Genomic DNA, 20,148 nt, shown 5'->3' on the forward strand with positions numbered 1-20,148 from the left:
AAACACTGGAAAGCAGCTCGTCCGCATCTACAGAATCTAAACACTATACTCTCACCTAGCAATCCTATCTTCAGATACATAACCAAGAGAAATTAGTGTATATGTTCACCAAAGGCAGGTACAAGAATACCCACAGGAGCTATATTCATAAAAGTTCAGACCTGGAAATAACCCAAATTGACATAAATAAATGGATAAAATGGATAAAAGTGGATACATTGTGGCACAGTCATACAATTGAATACTATTCAGCAATAAAAAAGACTGAGCCACTGCTACGTGCAACAATGTGGATGAATCTCACAGAATGTTGAGAAGAAGCCAGACACAAGAGTTCATGTCATATGATTCCGTTTATTTGAAGTTCAAGAGTAGAGGAAGCTAATCTATGGTGATAGAAGACAGATCGGCACCTTGGGGGTACTGACTAGGGAAGGGCAGGAAGAATCCTGCTGGTGTGCTGGAAATGTTCTATATTGATTTGGGTGGTGTTTATACATGTATGAAAGTTCATCAAGCTGTAAATATAAGATTTGTGTACTTCACAATATATAGGTCATCCCTCAAAAAATTAACAAAAAAAAAAAAAAAAAGGAAATGAGAGTTTCATACAAATATAAATGCTAAGAAGAAATTTAAAGCCATGTGATGGGTGGATGGGGGACTGAATGATCAGAGCTGAGACCTGAATGGTGATTAGGAGGTAGCCATGTAATGAGCTGAGAGACTGCTTTCTGGGAGAGGGGACAGCGAGTGAAAAGGCCCTGAGGCAGGATTAAGTTTGGTGTATTGGAGGAACCTCGTCAAGGCCAGCAGGCTGAACATAGTGAGCAGGGCCAAGGCAAGTCCTTAGTTTGGCTTTTTATTCTAAGAGCAGTGGGAAACCATGAAGGGTTTGAAGTAGGGGGGTGTACTTTCTGAGAGCTTAGACAAGGGAAAGAGAGAGACCTCTGATGAATTTTAATTATGTGGCTACGACATCTGGAAGGTGGGGAGCTGGGATTTAACTACTGTGCAGGGCTGGGGAGGCAGTGCAGTCAAGGTTTGTTTTGGACATGTTAAGTTGGAGATGCTCATTAGGTACCCTTGGGGCTGTCCGGGAGGCAGTGGGTGATGGGGCTGAAGTTCTGGGCCAGAACTGGGTTAGAAATGTGTGTTATGAACACACAGGTGGTATTTCAAGTCCCAGGTGCCTAGGAGAACAGAGAGCAAGAAGAAGGGACACAGGGCGTTTTATGACGTGAGTTTTTCTGGAGAGACTAGAGCTGCCAGAAGGTTTGGATGGAAACTGCTTTAAAAGTGCTGCTTTAACAAGCGCTGTTGTGTGCCCACTCCCCGCCAGGCATCGAGAGCCCAAATGTGAGCAGAACCTGGCCCTCATCAGTGCTGCCAGCCTAGGGTTGGAGTCTCCCAAGCCTGGGCCTTGAGCACTAAAATGCAGATTCCTGGGCCCATCCACGACCCACTGAAACAGAGTGCCAGGGCCATCTGCATTTATCAAGCTCCCTGGGTGAGTCTTGCACATGGAGGTTGAGATTCTCTCACTTCCAGTGGCCCAGGTGTGTGTGTGTGTGTGTGTGTGTGAGAGAGAGAGAGAGAGAGAGAGAGAAGGAGAGCGGGAAAGAGCAATTTCCTCTTTCCCTCTCTGAGGGTGGGGCTGCTCCAGAGTTCAGGAAAGCAGTCAGTTCTGTAAGCTTTGCTGTGTGTGTGTGTCTGTGTGTGTGTGTTTTCGTGTGTGGGGGGCGGGCACGGTGTCCCAGGAGGACAGAGTTTGCATTGATGAAACCCTTCCCAGCCCTTTGATGCCTCTTTCCCTCTGCCCTGAAGTTAAGCAGCTCAGCCCTCGGTGCACCCTGCTCGCCGGCCGCGCTCGCTCTCGGGCCGGGATGGCGTTCCGTCTGGCCCTGCGCGTGGCGCTGCTGCTGCTCTCCGGGGTCCTGGCCCCTGCGGTGCTCGCAGGTAAGCGTGCTCCCTGGGCTCTGCTACCACCAGCCTCCCAAGGCTAAGAAGTACCTTAGGCCAGAATCTCTAATGCCCACCGGCAAGGCCATTCACAGGAGATGGGGCGGCAGCTTGGGGTGATTCTGTGAAGGGCTCCCCCAAGACAGGCTGGCAGCAGCTGCGTCAGAGGCCTCAGGGCATCGTTAGCTATAGAGACAGTGACCTCTGAAGTAGGAGGGTGACTTGGGGAGCAGGGCCAGGGACATTAGCTGCCTAGGGGACATGGGGATTACTCCAGCACCCTAAAATCTGAAGGCCTTCAGATCTGGGAGACAGGAGGGGGCACCAGGCAAGCAGCTGAGGGGCAGAGGCCCCAGGCCCCTAGATGTAAGACCACAGAGCCCTACCATTTATTTGTCAAGCCCTGCAAGCCCTTCTCTGCTGGTTTTCTGAAATGTCCTTTGAGAGTGAAGACCCAGGTACTGTTTCCATCTTGGGAAGAATTCCAGAGGGAGCACAGGGCCAGAGACCCCTCTGTAAAACCATGAGGATGCTGGACTGAGGCTGAAAATGGCCGGGTCCGGGGTCTGGCGAGAAGGGTCCCGCCAGGCTTGGGTCGGCAGGCTCCTGGGACCTGAGCCCCCGTCCTGGGCACAGCTGTGGGGCTTCAAAGCCTGAGCGAGAAAAGGCACAGACGGGTCATGGGTGGTCTTTCTCCTGGAAGAAAGCCACCTCTGATGGCCGCGAGGTGGGCCAGAGGGAGGTGTTTCAGGGCTCCTGTGGGGAGTCCTGGGACTGGAGAAATGTGCGGGTGGGGGGCCCCTGGAGACCCTCCGCGGCATGGGTTTCGGGGGAGTGTCTGTGGATCTGAGGGAGGCTGTGATGCCATCGTGTGGACGTGGTGCTGGGAGAGCTGCTGGGGGATGCGAGGCCTGGGGGGACCCTTGCGGTCACACACTCAGGCACGAACACGGGAGGAAACGGGGTGGGGCGGCGAGGAGGCTGTGGGCCTGCCGGCCTCCCTCTGGACGCCCTAGGAAGAAGCTTGCGGGCTGGCTTCATTTCTGGCTCTGTCCTCCTCGCTGTTTCTCAGCCTCTCTGTGCCTCTCCTCTGCTGTACCCTGGCGATAACCATAGCGCCTCTGCCTCTCTCGCAGGAGACTGTAGGTCTGCCAAGTTCACACACGTGAGCTTTCAGGACGGGCCAGGCAGCTGGTAGCGCTCAGCGCATGTTAGGAGAAAAACATCCCCAGCCGCTCTGCTGGGTGCAGGGTAGTCTCTGGCAGAAGCACCTCCTCACGCGGCTGGGAAAGCACCCAGCCTCCCTTTTGGTGGGAGAGGGGCCAGCTGGGCAAGCCTGGGGGCTGGTGTGGTGCCCAGGGAATTCGGGAAGTGATCTAAAGTGGGGTGGCGTCCCCCGTGGCTCCCTTGTACCCCACCCACCCCAGTGGAAAGCTTCTCCCGCCTGGTGGTCAAAGTGGGTGGAGGTGAAGGTGCTGGCGTCCGTCTGCCCGGGGTCTGGGGCCGTGTGGGCAGCTTCTGTCCGGTTTCTTGGTCCCCACGCAGCCAGCCCTCCCAGCCAGGCTGCCGGCCAGAGGCGCGGGATCACACTGCACACACAGCCTGGGCGGGTGGGCTGCGTCTGCCGCCGCAGGAACGCCTGGGGACAGCCTCGCGTCTGGCGGCAGCAGGACCTCACCTGGCCTCACCTCCCGAGTCCCCTCCACGTGTCCTACCAAGGGCAGGCAGGCAGCCCCACCCCGGAGTCTTTGGGGTTCCTGCCGCTCTGGGAGGGAGGGGGTTCGGGAGGCCCCTGGCCGCCCCACCCCCGGCTGGAGGCTCAGAGCAGGTGTGCAGCAGGCCCCACGGGCCCCCGGCCCGCTGCTCCCTGGGCTGGGGTCCTGAGCAGGCAGGCGGGGAGGGAGCGGCCTGCTGCCCCCCCTGCAGGTCGCCCGTGGCCACAGCTACCGAGGTGAGGGGGGAGCAGGCCAGGCTGAGCGGGCGGGAGGCCAGGGCAGGGATGAAAAGGCCCTTCATGGCCGCACAAAGGCCGTCTGTGAGCTCGGGCGCCTGGCCTCCGGGCCCAGTGGTCAGACTGAGCGTTAAACAAGCTTATTTACTGACAGGCGGTGGGGCTGGAGGAGAGCCCACGGTGCCCAGGCCTGTGGCAGGGTCACGAGGCCCCCACTTCTCCTGGTCTTCTCAGCGCGCGGAGCCGCGGGTCACTGCTCACGCTGGTCCTTGCCCTCCCCCGTCTCCGTCCTCACGTGACACCTCTGCTCGCCTTCCACGCCTGCCCTCGTACCAGTCCCTCCGCCTGGCATTTCTTTCCCCCTCCTCAGATGGGGCCTGCTGTGCGGAAGCCCCCTGACAACGGCCTCTGTTCATGGCTCCCCAGAAGGATAGATTTGCTTCCCCCTCTGACTACAGCAAATTGAGAGAATACGGAGGCACGTAGATGGGGACAAGAAAACGCCTGGCCCTCCTTGGCAGCTGCACCTTCTTTGCCGGAGGGCTGGTGACAGCGCAGGCTGCGGTTCTGGCCCATGTGTGCCGCTGGGGCACCCACCTGGGCTGGCAGGGAGCTGGCTGGGCCCTGGGCCCTGGCTGCTTGGGTGCAGATGAGTCCTTGAAGCCCGGATCAGCCTCTGGGGGTCTCCTGGTGATGGTCAGCTACAGCAGGCGCAAAGCCCGCAGGGTGGCAAGGGCCATGGTGCCCAGGCCAGAAAGGCCCTAGGGCAGAGGCAGCAGCTGACGATGGCCTTGACAGCACAGTCGCCACCTAGCGAGGGCTGTGAGAGGCACGGTCCAACCCCCATTCCACAGGTCGGGAAGTGAAGGCAGGCGGCGAAGTCAGTCCGCGGTGGTCCCAGGGCGAGGCTGTGACGGGGCCGGGATTTGGACCCAGCCCTCCGGATTTGGAAGCCAAAGGATTCAGCCCCTCAAGCTTCAGAGACCGGCTGAGTCTTGAAGGGGCGGGAGGGGGTGCGCACAACAGGGATGAGGGGGCCTGGGCTGGTGTATCTGGCAGGGAGGGTCCAGGCTTCTGTGGGGAGGAACAGAGTGAGGCTGGGTCACTGGGGGCAGACAGGGAGAAGGTCTGGGTGGGTCTCCAAGCACCCTGCTCAGAGGGCCCTTCTCCCCCAGAGATGGCTCCCAGGCTCTGGCAAAGGGCAGAGGGTGACCACTAGTTCCTGGGAGTGAGCCCCTGCCTGTCACTCCTCTTCCTGAGCTTGGGGCTGACTCCTTGGACGCCACCAGGTTGGCTGGCCCTGATACCCAGTAGCCCTGTGGTGGCCTCTCTGGCCAGAGGCCTGGCAGTTGGAGGTGAGCTTTGGTTAGTGGTGGTAGGACAGGGAGGTGCCCGGCTGCCACTCTGTCTTGGGCATGTGGTGAACAAGTGGGGACCAGTGGTTTGTTCATTTATCTGGGAGGCAGGCAGTCTGCGAGCCCTAGACCTCAGGGCCTGCCAAGCGGTGGGTAGACCCAGGCCTTTTCTCTGCTCAGCCCCGGAGAGCCCATGCCTAGGGCCTGGAGCCTTCCACGGCAGCTGCAGGCTGCAGACCCCAGCCCTCCCAGGCAGCGACAAGGGAGGCCTGACAGAGTCACTTTCCCCTTCCTCACAGGGAAGTCTCTGAAGTTGGCGGTGGACCAGGGTGGCCCCCAGACACCAGCACTGCTTCAGCCTGGGCCCTGGGAGAGGGAGGCTTCCACAGAGTGGGTGCAGGGGCCTTCCGCCCCTGCGAGGCCTCCTTGCCAGGGGTGTTTCTGAAAAGGGGCACAGGCCCGGGAAAGCCCTGGGACTATGCCAGCGGTCCCTGCCTGCAAGCTGAGCCTCGGAACTGATCCAGCTGAGGCCTGGGAGAGGCACCAGGGGCAGGGCCTGGGAGCTGGGGACCTTGTAAAATTTTGTCATGAAACGATCTGAAGTTTACAGAAAAGTTACAAGAATAATCCAGTAGGCTCTTCACTTGGATTCACGGACCACCAACATTTTGCCATATTTGCTCTTCTCACCGTCTTCCTGTCTCTATTTACTCACTTACCTATCTGATTGCTTGAACCATTTGACAGTAAGTTGCAGACATCATGCCCCTTTGTCCCTAAATACTTTCTAAGGACAAGGACATTCTCTTACATAAGCAGAGTCAGTTATCCAAATCAGGAAGTGAAAACTGACGCAGTACTATCACCTGAACTACAGCCTTATTCATAGTTCACCAGTGGACTCCATAATGTTCCATCCAGGAACGCATGGTGCGTTGTGTTGTCACAGCTCCTTAGTCCCCAACCTGGAACAATTCCTCACCCTTTCTTTGTCTCTCACGACCTTAAAAGTTTTTGAAAGCCTAGTTATTTTAAGACTGCCCTGGAATTTGGGTTTGGCTGTTTACTCATGATTTGCCTCAGGTGGACACATTGGCAGAAGAACCCTGGAAGTACCTTTGTGTCTTCCCAGAGCAGCCCCCTCTCCAGGAGCTGGTGAGCCTGGAAGCAGGGTGTGGGTCTGGCTTGTCTGTGCCCTGCGGGAGCTCTCAGGGGTGGAGCCCCCAAGTGTGAAATGTGCCCCAGGGACCGCAGGTGGGCTGGCCAGGGTTGTACTGACTGAACCACAACTTCCCAGGAAGTTTCTCGGGAAGCACAACCTCTTCAGGGGCTTCAATCCCCAGCAGCACCTAACTGCCAACGCAGTGCCCACCTCAGCTTAACACTTACAAGTGTCACTTCCCCAGGACCTACAGAGCCCAGCAGTCCAGATGGGGGGCCCCAGGCTCTGCTGGGAGTCGAAATGCCCTGCCTCCCCCGGCCCCCCTGCCCCCCTGCCCTGAAGCTTCTTGGAAGACCACAGAGCAGCTGGTATCAATGAGACGGTGTGCTGTGGTGCCCACTAAGCCCATTCTAGCACCCCTGGATCACAACAGAGATCACTCAGGGCTGGGGCGGGGGGGCCTGGAGCCCGCTTCCCATCCTGGTGTTGGACCTCACTGGGTGTCTGGCAAGGCTGGATGGGGCCAGGGCCGGGGTGTTGCTCTGAAGCTCCTCAGGCTAGGACCCCTGATGGGGGAGCAAAATTGGTGTGGGCTGCCTGGGGTTACCATGCAGGCCTCTCAGCCTGTCCCTCTCGTTCTCTGGGGCCCCTGGGTACCCTAAATCCTGCTAACCCCCAACCATGAGCAGAGAAAGGCTCCTGCAGAAAACGCTGCCCGGAGACTGATGTGCTGACGGAGCCCCAGCTAGCGCGGGGGTGAGGGCTTACCCTTTCCTGGGGCTTCCCTTACACTGACCACAGACACCCCTGCCCACCCCTCTGGCCCTGTTCTGTGTGGAGGCAGCAACGTGCTGGCATCACAGTTTCTTAGCCTAGAGAGGCCCCTGCGCTTTAAGCCTCAGACACTCGGGGGGCGTGTGGAGGCACGTGTGGGCGCTAGACCCCGTGCCCTGGGGGCTGCTCCACTCTGCCCAGGTTAGGGCCGAGGAGCAGCAGGGTCAGCTGCCCCTGGGGTGTGGGGCGGGCCTCTCCTCTCCACCTCCTGCAGCAGTGGGCCCTCACCGGCCGGGCTGGGCAGGAACCCTGGTTCCCGGAGAGGGCACTGCCTCACCCTCCTGGCGCCTTCTCCAGGGTGAAGGCTGCCCTGGGTCTGCCCTGTGCGGGTGCGGGGAGAGGACCCTTTACAAGTGTCACTTCCCCAGGACCTACAGAGCCCAGCAGTTCAGATGGGGGGCCCCAGGCTCTGCTGGGAGTCGAAGTGCCCTGCCTCCCCCGGCCCCCCTGCCCTGAAGCTCGCTGCCAGCCCGAAGTTCTTCCAGCTTCCTCCCGAGTGGGCCTGTTGGTCCCTCAGTGCCCTCCTCCCCCATCAACCTGTCCTCTCATGGCAGGGGCGGCCTGACCCCAGCGGGGGCTCTGGGGCCACACGTGGGCCACTCGGCCTCCGTCGCCCCACCTGCGAAGCGGCAAGCACCGCGCTGAGCCCCAGAGCCCCGCACTCAGCGCCCCTTCCCAGTCGCTCAACGGCGGGGGCGACGTCCCCGTCGGCCCTGCCGCCCAGGCCCCCACACCTGTCCTTGGCCTTGCAGCCGAGGGCCCGCAGGAGCCCGTGCCCACCCTGTGGAACGAGCCCGCCGAGCTGCCATCGGGAGAAGGCCCAGTGGAGAGCACCAGCCCCGCCTGGGAGCCGGCGGTCAGCGGCCCACCCGCGCCCACCGCCGCGCCGAGCCCCGAGGACAGCACCGCGCGGGAGCATCTGGACCAGGGCGGCGGTACGGGCTGGGGCGCGGGGGCCGGGCGGGCCGGGAGGAAGGGGTGGGGGTGGGGCCGGGCCTCGGGGCTGACGCGGCCCTCCGTCCTCTGCAGGCTCGCTGGGGCCCGGCGCCATCGCGGCCATCGTCATCGCCGCCCTGCTGGCCACCTGCGTGGTGCTGGCGCTCGTGGTCGTCGCGCTGAGAAAGTTTTCCGCCTCCTGAAGCGAATAAAGGGGCCGCGCCCCGGTTGCGGCGCGACTCGGCGGCACCGCCGGTGCGCGCCCCCGTGTCTCCATGTGTCCGCGCGTGAGTGTGTGGGCGAGCGGGTGGGGGGGGGCGGGCGACGTGCACGTGCTCGGGGCTCGAGGCGCGCGACAGCGCGCACACGTGCGCGTGCGTGAGCGCACGTGCGCCGGGGCCCCGCAGGAGCGTGGGTGCGTGCGCGATGCGCGTGCGCCGGAGGCCGCCGGTGTGCGGGAGCGGGGCTTGCGGAGCGCTCTGGGCAGAGTCCTCGGCGAGGCCGTGGGAGCGCGGAGTCCGCGTGCAGCAGCCCCCTGCTCGTCCCGCAAACTGCCCGGGGCCTGCCCTCTGCCGCCCCCTCAGCTCCGGCCCTGGAGCGCTGCCAGCGCGGACCGGCGTGAGGCCCCGAGGGCAGGAGAGGCAGCGGCCTGCCCCGGGCCCGCCGCCCTGCTTTCTGCGCCTCGCTGGGTGATGGTGGGGTCCGCGGGACCCTCGGCTGTCCCGGCTCCCCAGCCAGAGGCCAGTGACTTTGGGGGTGGGGGGCGTCTTCTGACTGTGGCAGCCAGCGCGCTATTTGTGGGCTCTGAGCCCCAGACCTGCACCCTCAGGACCCCTGGGGGCCCCTCTACCCCAGGGAGCCCAAGGAGCGAATGAGCAGAGGGGTGAAGCCGGGGTGCTGTGGGCCCCTGTCCTGGCTCCCCAACCCACAGCCCCAGACCGCCTCCCTCCCCTGGCTTGGGTAAGCTTGTGCAGGGGGCTTCACCGAGCCTCTGGCAGAGCGGGCAACACCACGCAGGAGGGCTGTTTGTTTAGAGAAAGAAAACAAAAAGGCTTTTCAAGCTCATCTCTTTTCACTTCAACCCTGAAATTATGGCAGCTGAATGAGGGATGAGGAAGCACCCAGCCGTGCCATGCCCCAGCTTGGCCCTGGCACTGCGTCCTTGGTCATGCCCTCTGTCTTCCATACTTCCCAGGAAGCCTAACTTTTATAATTTAGAGAGAGGGATTTAAAATAGTGGCTTACCTGCTCTGGGTGCAGCAGGAAAGAAGTCAGAACTGCGTCCTGTACCCACCCTCCAAGGGCCCTTGGAGTGACGACCCTAAGGCCTAGAGGGGGCACTGTCTGCAAACCCCAGTGATGGTTTAACACCTGGGCCACAAGAGGATCCTCGTGAGTGAGTGCTGGCGGAGTGAGCTGTTCCTCTTTTTTTCCACCATTGTCTCTAGTAACTGTTTTGGCCTCCTTGGTTTCTCTGAGCTCCTGCCTACACCTGTTCTGGCTAAGACCAGTTTTCTCCTCCTGGATACGCCAGATGGCCACATGTGGTACCCACTCACACTCCCCAAAACACATCACGGCTTAAGTTTCTGCTTATAAAAGACTTATGAAACTGACTGGTTTTCATGAAACTGTTTACATTATTACACATAACCTGCAGTAGCCGAAGCCCTCCTTAGAGCAGGTGACCCAAGTTAGTATGCTGTTTCCCAGCTCCAAGAAGAAAAGCGGGGTAAGGGCCAGGACCAACAACTCCCCTCCCCAGCCCCACCCTGCCAAGAGCAATATGGGGCTCCGAAATGGTCCCTCTCCCCGTCCCCTCACTCCTGGGAAACTCAGGTGCAGGTGCTCCCCCTGGGGTTGCAGCACAGAGGCCCCAAGAGCATCAGCCCCTCACTGGGACCAGGGGGGGTCCCTCTCCAGTTGGACCAGCATGTTGTGTATGTATGCCTCTTCCAGGGATTCATCCAGTTCTCAAAGGGTCTGAGGTCTCAAGAACGCCAAGGGCCGTGCTGTGGCCTGTGGGAAGATGCTGCAACGTCCCAGTTGATCTAAATCTTGGGCTTCTAATCTAAGTATGTCCTGGCAGAAAGAGCATGGCCACAGGCAGGCAGGGCTGGGCAGGGTGGGATTCAAGGCCCTCCACATTCCAGGACACAGCCAGGTGTGGGGTGGCTCTGAGGGCCAGCTGCAGCCTCCGGTAACTGGCTGCCGCCTCTGGAGATGGGAAGAAGTGTCCCAGGCCAGTGACCGGCCAGGTGGGAAGCCACAGTCCCAAACCTTATGGGACCACCACCCACTGACACCTCTGTCCCACGGTGTTCAAACCTGCAGAAGGGTGTCCCCCACTGCCTCAAACAGCTTATTCTGTTTCTGGAGTCCCTCCACAAGGGGAGGTCCAAATCCACGCCCGTCCTGAGGCCCCAACCCCAGCTGCTTCTTCCTCCACGGGAAGCCTCCTTAGCCCTTTCCCTGGGACACACCCCCTCCACTGGGCTTGAAGGGGGGCTCTTCTCTCCCTGCCAGACCGAAACACCTCATTCTCATGCGCACAAGGGTAATAAAAAGTAGACCTTCCTCTCTTTTATTTTATACGTGATGCTTCTTTTAATGCAGCCAGAAATGATACTTGCTTTTCTCGGAACCATAAGCCATACAGGATGCAGTGACCAAGTTATTTCTTTATAACACCTGGGCTCCGGAAGGGGCCAGAAGATACGAGTTACATCCAGCCCATCAGGGAGCCAAAGGCGGCGTGGGCCCTCAGCCAAGCTCTGGTGGCCATGAGGCAGGCCTGGCCGTGCAGCCAGAGGCTGGCGGAGGCTTGGGGCGGAGGTGGACAGAGGCGGTTGGTCTCTCAGTCCTTTGAGTCGGAGACCAAAGGACGCTCGTCAAGCTCATCAGGCAAGGGTGGTCCACCATCTGTGCACCTGGCCAATTCTAACGGCTTCCAGGGGAGAGGACACGTGCAGGGGTCATGACATCATCACCTTTGCACCTGCCCTTGGCCAGGGACACCCTGGGTCTGGGGCCTCTCAGTGCCTGGGAAGGGCCCTGGAGCATGCCCGTTCTCTGTCTGCCCCTCCCAAGAGACAAGAAGAGGTGGTTGTAACACTGTTTAAAATACACTTTTTCATTTACAAATGCAGCAGAGGAGAGACGTGGGCACCTTTTCTGCAGTTCGTGAGCGAGGGGCCGAGACACATGAGCGCTAACCACGTAGCAGGGGTGAGGGGTGGAGGCGACTCCTGCCAAGGCACCCCAGCTCACGCCCTGCTGCCTGCGGCAGCGTCCGGCCTTCCCGCTGAGCCCCTCCGCTGTGCGCTGGGGGCTGCCCGCCACGACCTGCTCCCGCCCATCCACATCCCTCGGCCAGGCCGGGGGCCAGGGGTCACTGCCGAGTTCGGCTGCCCAGCTTCCGGCGGTCCTTATTCTGGCTGCGCTGAGGGTCATCCATCTTGTGGACACGGAAACACTCCTTGAGGTTCTGGGACCGAATCTTCGGATTCAAGATCTCCTCAGTCATGTTGCTGGGGAACCAGCCTCTCTCCTGGTCATGCAGGCGCTCGCCAAAGATCCACCCTGCGTAGGGAGGGGAAGGGGGGGGTCAGAAGCTCTCCAGGTGGCGCAGGCTGGGCCTCGCTCTGGCCTGTGTGGGGAGCAGAGGAAAGGGAGACGCAGGGGTCCAGCTGGCCTCTCCAGAGGTCCCCTGCCCTCAGACGCATTGCTGGAAATGCCCAGACCTGGTTTATCCCCCATGAGCTGGGCGCGTGCTGCCCTCCCGGGGGGTGCGGTGTGTGCACAGGGCGGGGGCAGAACCACTGCGTGTCCCGGGTGTATTGACTTTGGAACCCACTCCCAAGCTCTCACGCATCCTAGGCTGCCCCACGTGAGGCCAGGAGACCCCAGGGGCCACCCCCAAAAGCACGAGGCATCGAGGGGCTGGTGGGGTGGTAGCTGACCGCGTGGTCCCCTGGCCTGGAATGCTACTGTCACCCTCTGGCTGGGCAGCCCCTCCTCCCTGAGCCTCAGCCTCCTGGGAGCTGGGTGGTCAGCCGAGGGTGGCCGTCACGAACTGGCCGAGTGCCCTAGCTCTCCACCCCTCACCCCCCATATCACAGTGTCTCTGCTGGGGGCCTGGGGCCCGAACCGCAGGTCCTGCTGGCAGGTCCTGGGGCAGAGCTAAGACCTGGGGCCTGAGGGCCAGGGGCACGCCTTCTGCAGGCCACGTGGGAGGGGTGTCAGGCTGTTTATATTTTGCGGGGGGAGGGGGAGGGCAGGAACTACTGTTCTCCCAATGCTGGGTGAGCCCCTAGGATTTAGGAAGGGCGGAAATGGCCTTCTCTGGAGGTCACCAGCCTGAGACTTTCCAGCCAGGGTCTTGAAAAAGAGGAGGAACCGGGGTTGGGGGGAGATGCTTTGTGCACTTTTGGGGATTTAGATTAGGAACAACTGATGTAGAAATAAGGGATCAACTTTTCAGGGGAGGGGAGCGAACCTCTGGCACTGATGCCAACAGCAGGAGTGGGTGGGAGCCCCGGCGGGTGGCCCTCTGGCCCATGTGGGGCTACAAGCCTGGTGGTCACGGGCTCATCCGGAAGCTTGTTGCAAATACGGGGTCAGGGTCAGCGTGCTCCTGGCCCTCATGCCTCCCACTGTGATGGGGGCTGATGCCGGGGCCGGATGAGGGGAAGGGGACATGGAGCCAGGCGCTCGGCTGGGCCTCATGCTAAGCGGGGGAAGGCGGACCTCACAGCTCCGGGGAAGGAGAGCGGAGGCACTGGCAGAGATGCCTGCTCTATGCTGAGGAAAGGCCAGCGGAAGCCATGGCGGGCAGAACGGTCTACTGGAGCAGAGAGGCCGCACGGCCCTGGGCTCTGCCTGCCTCTCAGTCGGCTCTTCTGTCTGCTTCTCCACCACGTCCCTCAGGCTGGGGCAGAGCCCCAGGAGGCGGGGGCAGGGAGCCTCGAGTGGGAGAGGCACCCAGCCCCGGGGCCTCACCATCCTCTGTCTTGTCCAGGATGTTCAGGATGTCGGCCAGCTCCAGCGTCAGCTCGTCCGGCTGCTGGGCCACGTACGGGTGCACACACTGGACCTGGGGGCAGTCTGACGGGAGGAGAGAGGGGGGTGGCACGTCCTCATCACCACGGCACCCGCCCTGGTCCCTACACGGGCAAAACCTGGCCCCCCACTTCTGCCTCAGCAGTTAGCAGGGACACGCTGCCTGTCCAAGAGACAACGCAAACTCCCGCAGCAACTGAAAGGGCTCATTCGAGGGCGGGGTGTGTGGCTCCAAAGAAAAGGCCGTTAAAGCGCCAGGAGTTCTGAACAAAAAGTACATGGATACAGGGATGAACAGGCTGTGAGGGGCTCTTATTGAGACTTCAGAAGGAGCTGCTTGGTCCTGGGCTGGGCCCTGGGAGCAGTTTGGGGACAGTCAGGACTCGGTGAGCTGGTCAGGATGGCAGCGTCTCTATCAGGCAGCTGGACTTGTGCCCTTTTATATTTTGTAAGGTTTTCAGACAACTGGCCACCCCAGAGAACACTGACGTTTGCCTTCTGGGCCCGAATTCCTCTTGGTTTCCTTGTGGCATCTGTCACTTATGACCCAGTGGCTTTTATTTCTTCATTAACCATCAAAACGTTTGCAAAGCTCAGGCACACCCGTGTCCTCCGTGGGGTACTAAGCTTGCACTGGGGTGCTAGGGACCCCCGGGCAGGCGAAGCAGTCTTCCCAGCGGGCCCGCAGGCCCTTCAGGCAGAGTGCAGAGGCCCCCGAGGCTGACACAGCTGTGACAGGCAGGGCCGCCACGAGGCTCCCTGGACCCTCCCTTGCCCCACCCGGCGGGTGCCCCCTCCTCAGTGGGCCACCTACCCAGCAGCCGGGACGTGAAGGAAACAAACTTCGTTCTTCGGTTGGGGGCCAGTGAGGTCATCCAACGCTTCATCTCGCTCCTGGGACAGGGAAGAGGACAAATGCCCCAACCGCAGAGCAACAGACCCCATGTGAGGGGACCTGCTGCGCCAGGCATCCAGCAAGCTGGCCACTGGGTCCCGGGCCTGGCACAGGGCCGCGGCAGGACATCATGGATGGGGCCGGGAATCCAGCGGCGGGACGGGGGCGGAGCGCTATAGAACCTCCCTGGTACATCTTTAAAGTCAGTGGGTGAGGGTGAGCCCATGACACCCCAAAGTTAACCGAGAGGCGAGCCCTCAGCTGCCAGCTGCCCTGAGCCATGGTCCGTGGAATCGGGAGAGGCTGACGCCACCCCTGCCCCAGGCAGTCGGAACTGGACCGTGATGTGCAGGGCGACACCTGTGAGTTCTGGGTTGGGGGGTGCTGGGCACCGCACGGGGCTGCAGGGCGGCTGGCCTGGCAGCTCAGAGGGGCAGGTGGGCCTGAGGCCACACAGCGACAGTGGTTCGCTGGTCGGTCGGGCCCAAGGGCTCTACAACAACTCGTCAGAACAGAGGGGCCCGCCCAGAGCCCCCCCCCCGCCCCACACACACAGCAACATGCTCGCCCCGCACCCTGACGCTAACACTGCACAGGAGCCCTCCCGGCAGGGCCTGCGGGGAGGCAGGACAGGAACAGGGCGGGCGGTGTGCCGAGCCTGGAGCCTCGCTCCACCCGGGCAGGTGACAGGAGCCTCGCCCCGCCCGGGCAGGTGGCGGGGGCACCGGGCACTCACTGAGCGGATGCCTTCAGCATGTAGGTGGCCTCCCGGTCGTCCGCATTCTCGAGCAGCCGCAGGATGAAGACGTTGGCCAGCGTCTGGCCCTGGTCCTCCAGCTCCTCCACTCGCAGCAGGCCCCGCGGGGCTGAGTCAAACACCTGGTACTTGTCTCTGGGGACCGAGGGTGGCAGCAGAGGCAGGTCAGTCCCGAGGATTTCCAGGAAACGCTGTACCCTGGCCAGCGGGGCCGGCCCCACTGCTGCCACTCCTCACCTCCTTCCGGAAGCCCCCCACCTGACCGCCGGTCCCCCTCACCCCCGGCCCCCGTCCTCCACAGTGTGGACGGCGGACGAGGGGTCAGCACCCATGACACGGCAGTGGCCGCTCTGCCGAGCCCGCCCCAGGCGTCAGGCACTGAGCTGGACTCTCCCCGTCCTTAGGGGTACAGCCCCCGCTAGACAGGAGGGGAAACAGAAGCTCAGGGCGTTGAAATACACCTGCCCGAAGGCCCAAGGCTGGACCAGAACGGAGCAGACCTTCAAACCGGATCCGGAGCCTGGGCAACATCCCACCACCACGCCCGCCGCCCCCAGGCCGTGGCGACCCCCCATCCCTCCTGCCTGCCACTCACCCCGGAATCTGCCGGCAGATCACCAGCAGGTCGTTGAAGAGGAAGAGGTAAATTTCCCGGAAGAGTTTCTTGGTCCGCAGGGTCCGGGATGTCTTGGGGCCTGACATCTGCTGCAGCTCGCCCTGCTTCAGCAGCCAGCGGGAGTGGGAGATGATGGGCACCGACTGCGTGAGGGGGGACGGCATCAGAACGGCTGTGCCCCTCCGCACCCCCCGCCCCAGGCTCCCCTCGCGCTCTGACTGGAGTGATGACCGCGAGTAATGGTGTGTGAGGCCCGCGCTGGGCCCAGGACACGCGTGGTGCTGGCGGGAGGGACGGACGGGTGCTGGGCAAACATGGGAAGGGCGTGTGTGTGTGTGCATGCGCACGTGTGCCTGAGTGGGCAGGTGTGTGTCTGTTGTCTATGTATCTACGTGTGCTTTTATGTATGTGTGCTCACGTCTAAGTGTCCACGTGTCCTGTGTCTGTACTCACGTGTGAGTGTGTACACGTGGGTGCCTCTGTGTGTGTATGTGTGTTGTCATCCTCCTACTAGGCTCAGCCTGTGTGATGCAGGATCAGAGGAGAGGCCAAGTTCACAGGAGAGAGGGGAGAACTGGGTCCCACAGGGCGAGGAGACTGGGCCGGCAGGTCCCCACTGTGGCTCCGGGGCAGGCACCCGGCACCCAGCATGCGGCCCGCAGGTGGAGCTACGTGGGGGGCCCGGAGGTCTGCATCCTCAGCTGGGGCTCAGCTCCCAAACCCAGCATGACCTCAGGGACCCTCGGCAGGTACCGTGCACTCATGTGCCCAAAACCCCAGAAACCCAAGCCCTCGGGGCCCTTAGGGTCACTAATGCCTGAAGCTTTACACAAAGTTGGGGGAAAGGTCGGTAGCTTCTGTCAGATTTTCAAATCGCCCACATTTAAGAATCCCTGGAGCAGTCCATGTCACCTTCTTCATGTGAGCTGACTGTACAAGGTCACACAGCCAGTAAGTGAGAGCAGGCAGCTCCCGACTCCCTGCAGGAGACAGTCTAGGCCAGCGGTCCCCAACCGTTTTGGCACCAGGGGCCGGTTTCATGAAAGACAACTTTTCTACAGATGGGGGTGGGTGGTGGGATGGCTCAGGTGGTAGTGCGAGCGATGGGGAGTGATGGGGAGCGATGGGGAGCGGTGGGGAGCCGTGGGGAGCCATGGGGAGCGGCAGATGAAGCTTTGCTCACTCGCCTGCCGCTCACCTCCTGCTGTGCAGCCCGGTTCCTAACAGACTGCAGACCGTTACCGGTCTGCGGCCCATGGGTTGCGGACCCCTGGTCTAGGCCAATGTGACGGCCTGGTGACTGGGGGTAGGTGGGGCCTTCAGCTAAGGGGTCAGGGAAGGCCTCGGTGGAGGTGATACTGTGCTGAGACCCAAGGGCGGCCATTCAGCGAGCCCGGCCAGTGACCAATGCTCCAGGACAGCCAGGCTGGGGTGGGGACATGTGGCTGGGCCTGGGCTCACCTTGATCTTAAACTCCATCTTCTTCTGAATGCTGATCATTTGCTCCGTGCGGCTCATTTTCCTGACGCCCTCGTTGCATGCTTTTACCACCTGGGACGGGAAGGAGGACACATCAGGCCACCCGCAGCCAGCTGTCTCTGGCCGCTCCCTTCGGCCCACTCAGGCCACAGCTGGTCAGTCTCAACTGGGTCTCAGTTCCAGTGTAGAAAATCAGGGCCTTGTCTTTGCTGGGACGTGAACTCCAGAGAACACGTAAATCGATGCCGACCCCTCATGTCACCTAAGAGAGCAAATTTCGACCAGAAGACGTCCTTTCTCATCTGTCAGACTGGAAATGCCCAAGGTCTGGGGGTCAGGATCCGTCACACACTGTGGGGGGAGCACAGAGTCCCCCCACCGTCCTGGGAGGCAACCCAGGTACCAAGGGGCCGAATGAAACCACATTTTCTGGGACTTCCGGGGACTCATTCCGAGAGACGATATCTGCACAGGATCTAGAACAGGGCCCGGCACCCAGCAGGCACTCAGCATCTAGGAAGGAGCCCAGAGACGTGCGTACTAGGATGTCCCCTGCAGTGGCGTTCAGAGCGAGAAAAACTGTCCTCAACCTAAATGTCCGTCAACAGGGGTTGATTAACGCTCATCAATCCACATAACCCTGTACTCTGAAATCATGAAGAAGTGCAATAATTTTACACGCACTAAAATGGAGGGAAAGGCCAGCTCATAAACCACAAGCCCACCTGCAAAGAGTACAGTTGTGTGTGCAGGCGTCTGTTTGGAAAGGGGTCTGGAAGGGCAGGCGCCAGCATGTGGGCAGTGGGGTGTGGGAGAACTGCTGATCTCTACCATCTTCTTTTTGCTTATGAACAGTTTGTGGACTTGTTTGCATTCAGCATCATTTTTAAAAATTAAGGGAAAAAACCTACCTTTATTTAAAAAGATAAATAATGAGAAGCAAGCGTATACCTGGGAAATGAAAAGGAGATGAAAACAGAAAAGAACTTGAAAACAGAAAACACTTGCCGGTGCCCTGAGACCCCCTGGGGCCCAGTGTGGCCGGCTGCCCAGTGGGGGCCAGAATGAAGCTCCCACCTGATCAGGTGTGTGCGTTCCAGGGGTGGGCAGAGGGTCCCGAGAGATACAGCCTGGCTGGCAGGTCACTGACCCTCCCTGACCAGCCTGCTCGAGGCTCCAGCCTTTCCCCAACTAGGCTGGGAGGGGAGTGCTGTTTTTCCCAGTATACAAAGGGTATAATCGCCAGAAGGATTTTGGAGGCCAACTGGCCTGAGTGAGGGATGCAAGGAGAGGCCCCTGGGGGGGAAGACTGCATTAAGTTACGAAGTCCTCATGGCTCCATGTGGCTCCACGTGGCTTAGAACCACCACCTGACGCCCACTGGGGCTTGTCCTTTTACTAAGCTGCTGCCACTGGTACACTAAGTGGAAAAGACTTCCCAACACCAGGCTCTAGTCCGTTTCAGGGTCACCAGCACCAAAGAGTGGCCCCTGCACGGCTGCCAGGAGTGGGCTCGCAGCTCCAGCGGACACACTGGAGCCAAACACACGAGACAGCGCTGCTTTAAGACAAACACGTGGGAACCGACACGTTCACTGACCCCTCCCGCACAGCCCCTGCTCTGCCGGCAGCTTCCAGGAGGAACCTCTTCTCTCCGAGGATCAGGAGCGGAGATGCCTTCTCCACTCCTGGGCAGGAAGAGCCCAGGCTTGGCAGGGCCGGGGAGTCCTCTCGCGGGGACAGGAGAGGTGCAGCTCGAGGGCCGGGAGAGGCGGGATCGGGGGGTCGGAGAGGCGCACAGGGCAGAGCTGCATCAGGGCCCAAGAAGAGCCAGAGCCGGCCTCAGAGCGCGGCAAGGGAGGCAAGAGCCATGGCTTTTGACACTGGAAACAGGTAAGGACAAGCGTGGAGCCTCCGAGGGCTGCTGCGGGGAGTGCCTGGGCCTGTGGGTGGCCACAGAGCGGGGGTTGGCGGGAAGGTCCATGAACATGTCTGCAGGTCAAGAGCGCCCGGCCGGCCTGGTCCACCCCGCACGTCAGCAGCCTGGGGTGAGAAGGAAGCCCACCCGACTTATTTTTTGGACCCGGTGACTTCTCTGGATTGCCAACTATTAAAATGAATTTGCATCTTCCAGAGACACACGGGCACAGGAGGGGGCAGGACGGGAAGGCAGGTCTAGAGGAGGAAGACAGCTGACCGGGAAATGTGGGAAGAGGAAGCACAACTCACCAGCTCCAGTTCCTTGTGGGCGTCCAAGGCAGTGCCTTCCCGCTCAGACCTCTCTTCCACCCTCTTCAGGATGTTCTGAGCACAGGCAAAGTCTGCATTTAGTTTCGTCACGTACAGCCATTCCTCCCCTCTCCGCCCCCTTTGGCAGTGGCAGCCTCCCTGCTGCACTGGTCCCAACAGCCTCGTGTTGCTGCAACAGCCGGGAGCAAAGAGCCCCACCAGTTACGGACTGAGGGCGGGAGAACCTTCCACCAGCCGAGGGCCGAGCATCGCACACAAGCCTTGCCCGGCTCTAAGGTGATAACCACGAGTCAAGGACTGCACAAGGACTAACTACGAGGGCCAAACCCGGGCTCCAGTCTCCTTACAGCGAAGACCGAAGACCGAAGCAAAGGGGGCAGCCAAGTGCGGTGGGGAAGGGGGAGGGCGAGGTCCGACGGTGAGGGAAGGGTGGCTCAGGGCTGGCTGTCCCCGAGGCAGGTGCAATGCTTGCAGCATCAGTGGGGCTGCCGTCTGAAGCCAAGTAGCCGCGACCCCGAGGCTTCGTTAACTCGGGTCTTATTGATAAAGATGTCTTTTTTCCAGTAGCTGGATTTACTTGAGTTTCGCCTATAGATTACAGTGTTTGCACTGGTTTCTGCCTCACTGTTCTCCCCGTGCCCGTATTTCTGATCTGCTCTCATTCCATGACGAGGATTGGGTGCGTCTGAGCACAGCTCACCTGCCCCCAGCTGCCCCATGTGGTGGCACGAACGTCCCCAGCCACCTGCTGCCACCCAGACACCAGGGTGCTGGACATCCTTTCCACTCTCTCCTGAGCTCCAGACCAGACCCAGATCCCTCCCGCCTCTGGATGTCCCCCAGCTGCAGGCCCCCAGCCTCCCCTGTGCGGTCACCTGCCCCGCCTCTGC

General features: G+C 60.8%; 2 protein-coding genes across 4 annotated transcripts in view; one reads left to right on the plus strand and one right to left on the minus strand.

Moving 5' to 3' along the window:
- Positions 1 to 1,545: 1,545 nt before the first annotated feature.
- Positions 1,546 to 10,252, plus strand: SNORC (secondary ossification center associated regulator of chondrocyte maturation). Of its 2 annotated transcripts, none has more exons than XM_082466301.1 (3): positions 1,546 to 1,959; positions 8,017 to 8,487; positions 9,649 to 10,252. In XM_082466301.1, exons 1-3 carry the CDS (start codon positions 1,803 to 1,805, stop codon positions 9,783 to 9,785), a joined length of 765 nt encoding a protein of 254 aa, XP_082322427.1. In that variant the 5' UTR covers positions 1,546 to 1,802; the 3' UTR covers positions 9,786 to 10,252. The 2 variants fall into 2 exon arrangements, with proteins under 2 accessions (XP_082322427.1, XP_082322428.1); XM_082466302.1 differs by lacking the exon at positions 9,649 to 10,252 and having other exon boundaries at positions 1,555 to 1,959; positions 8,017 to 8,199; positions 8,294 to 8,472.
- Positions 10,253 to 10,778: 526 nt separating this feature from the next.
- NGEF (neuronal guanine nucleotide exchange factor) overlaps positions 10,779 to 20,148 on the minus strand; it is a 43,717-nt gene continuing 34,347 nt past the window's right edge. Inside the window, exons 7-13 of one of the 2 annotated variants that reach the window (XM_082466284.1) lie at positions 19,238 to 19,312; positions 16,991 to 17,080; positions 15,509 to 15,672; positions 14,893 to 15,048; positions 14,076 to 14,155; positions 13,202 to 13,306; positions 10,779 to 11,782 (exon numbers count right to left, since the gene is read on the minus strand). In XM_082466284.1, coding sequence (XP_082322410.1) covers positions 11,592 to 11,782; positions 13,202 to 13,306; positions 14,076 to 14,155; positions 14,893 to 15,048; positions 15,509 to 15,672; positions 16,991 to 17,080; positions 19,238 to 19,312 — 861 coding nt within the window. In that variant the 3' untranslated portion in view covers positions 10,779 to 11,591. The remainder of the gene's footprint in view (positions 11,783 to 13,201; positions 13,307 to 14,075; positions 14,156 to 14,892; positions 15,049 to 15,508; positions 15,673 to 16,990; positions 17,081 to 19,237; positions 19,313 to 20,148) is intronic. The other variant, XM_082466285.1, reaches the window with a different exon arrangement.

Source organism: Balaenoptera physalus, assembly GCF_965194825.1.
Source record: "Balaenoptera physalus genome assembly, chromosome: 6".
NCBI lineage: Eukaryota > Metazoa > Chordata > Mammalia > Artiodactyla > Balaenopteridae > Balaenoptera > Balaenoptera physalus.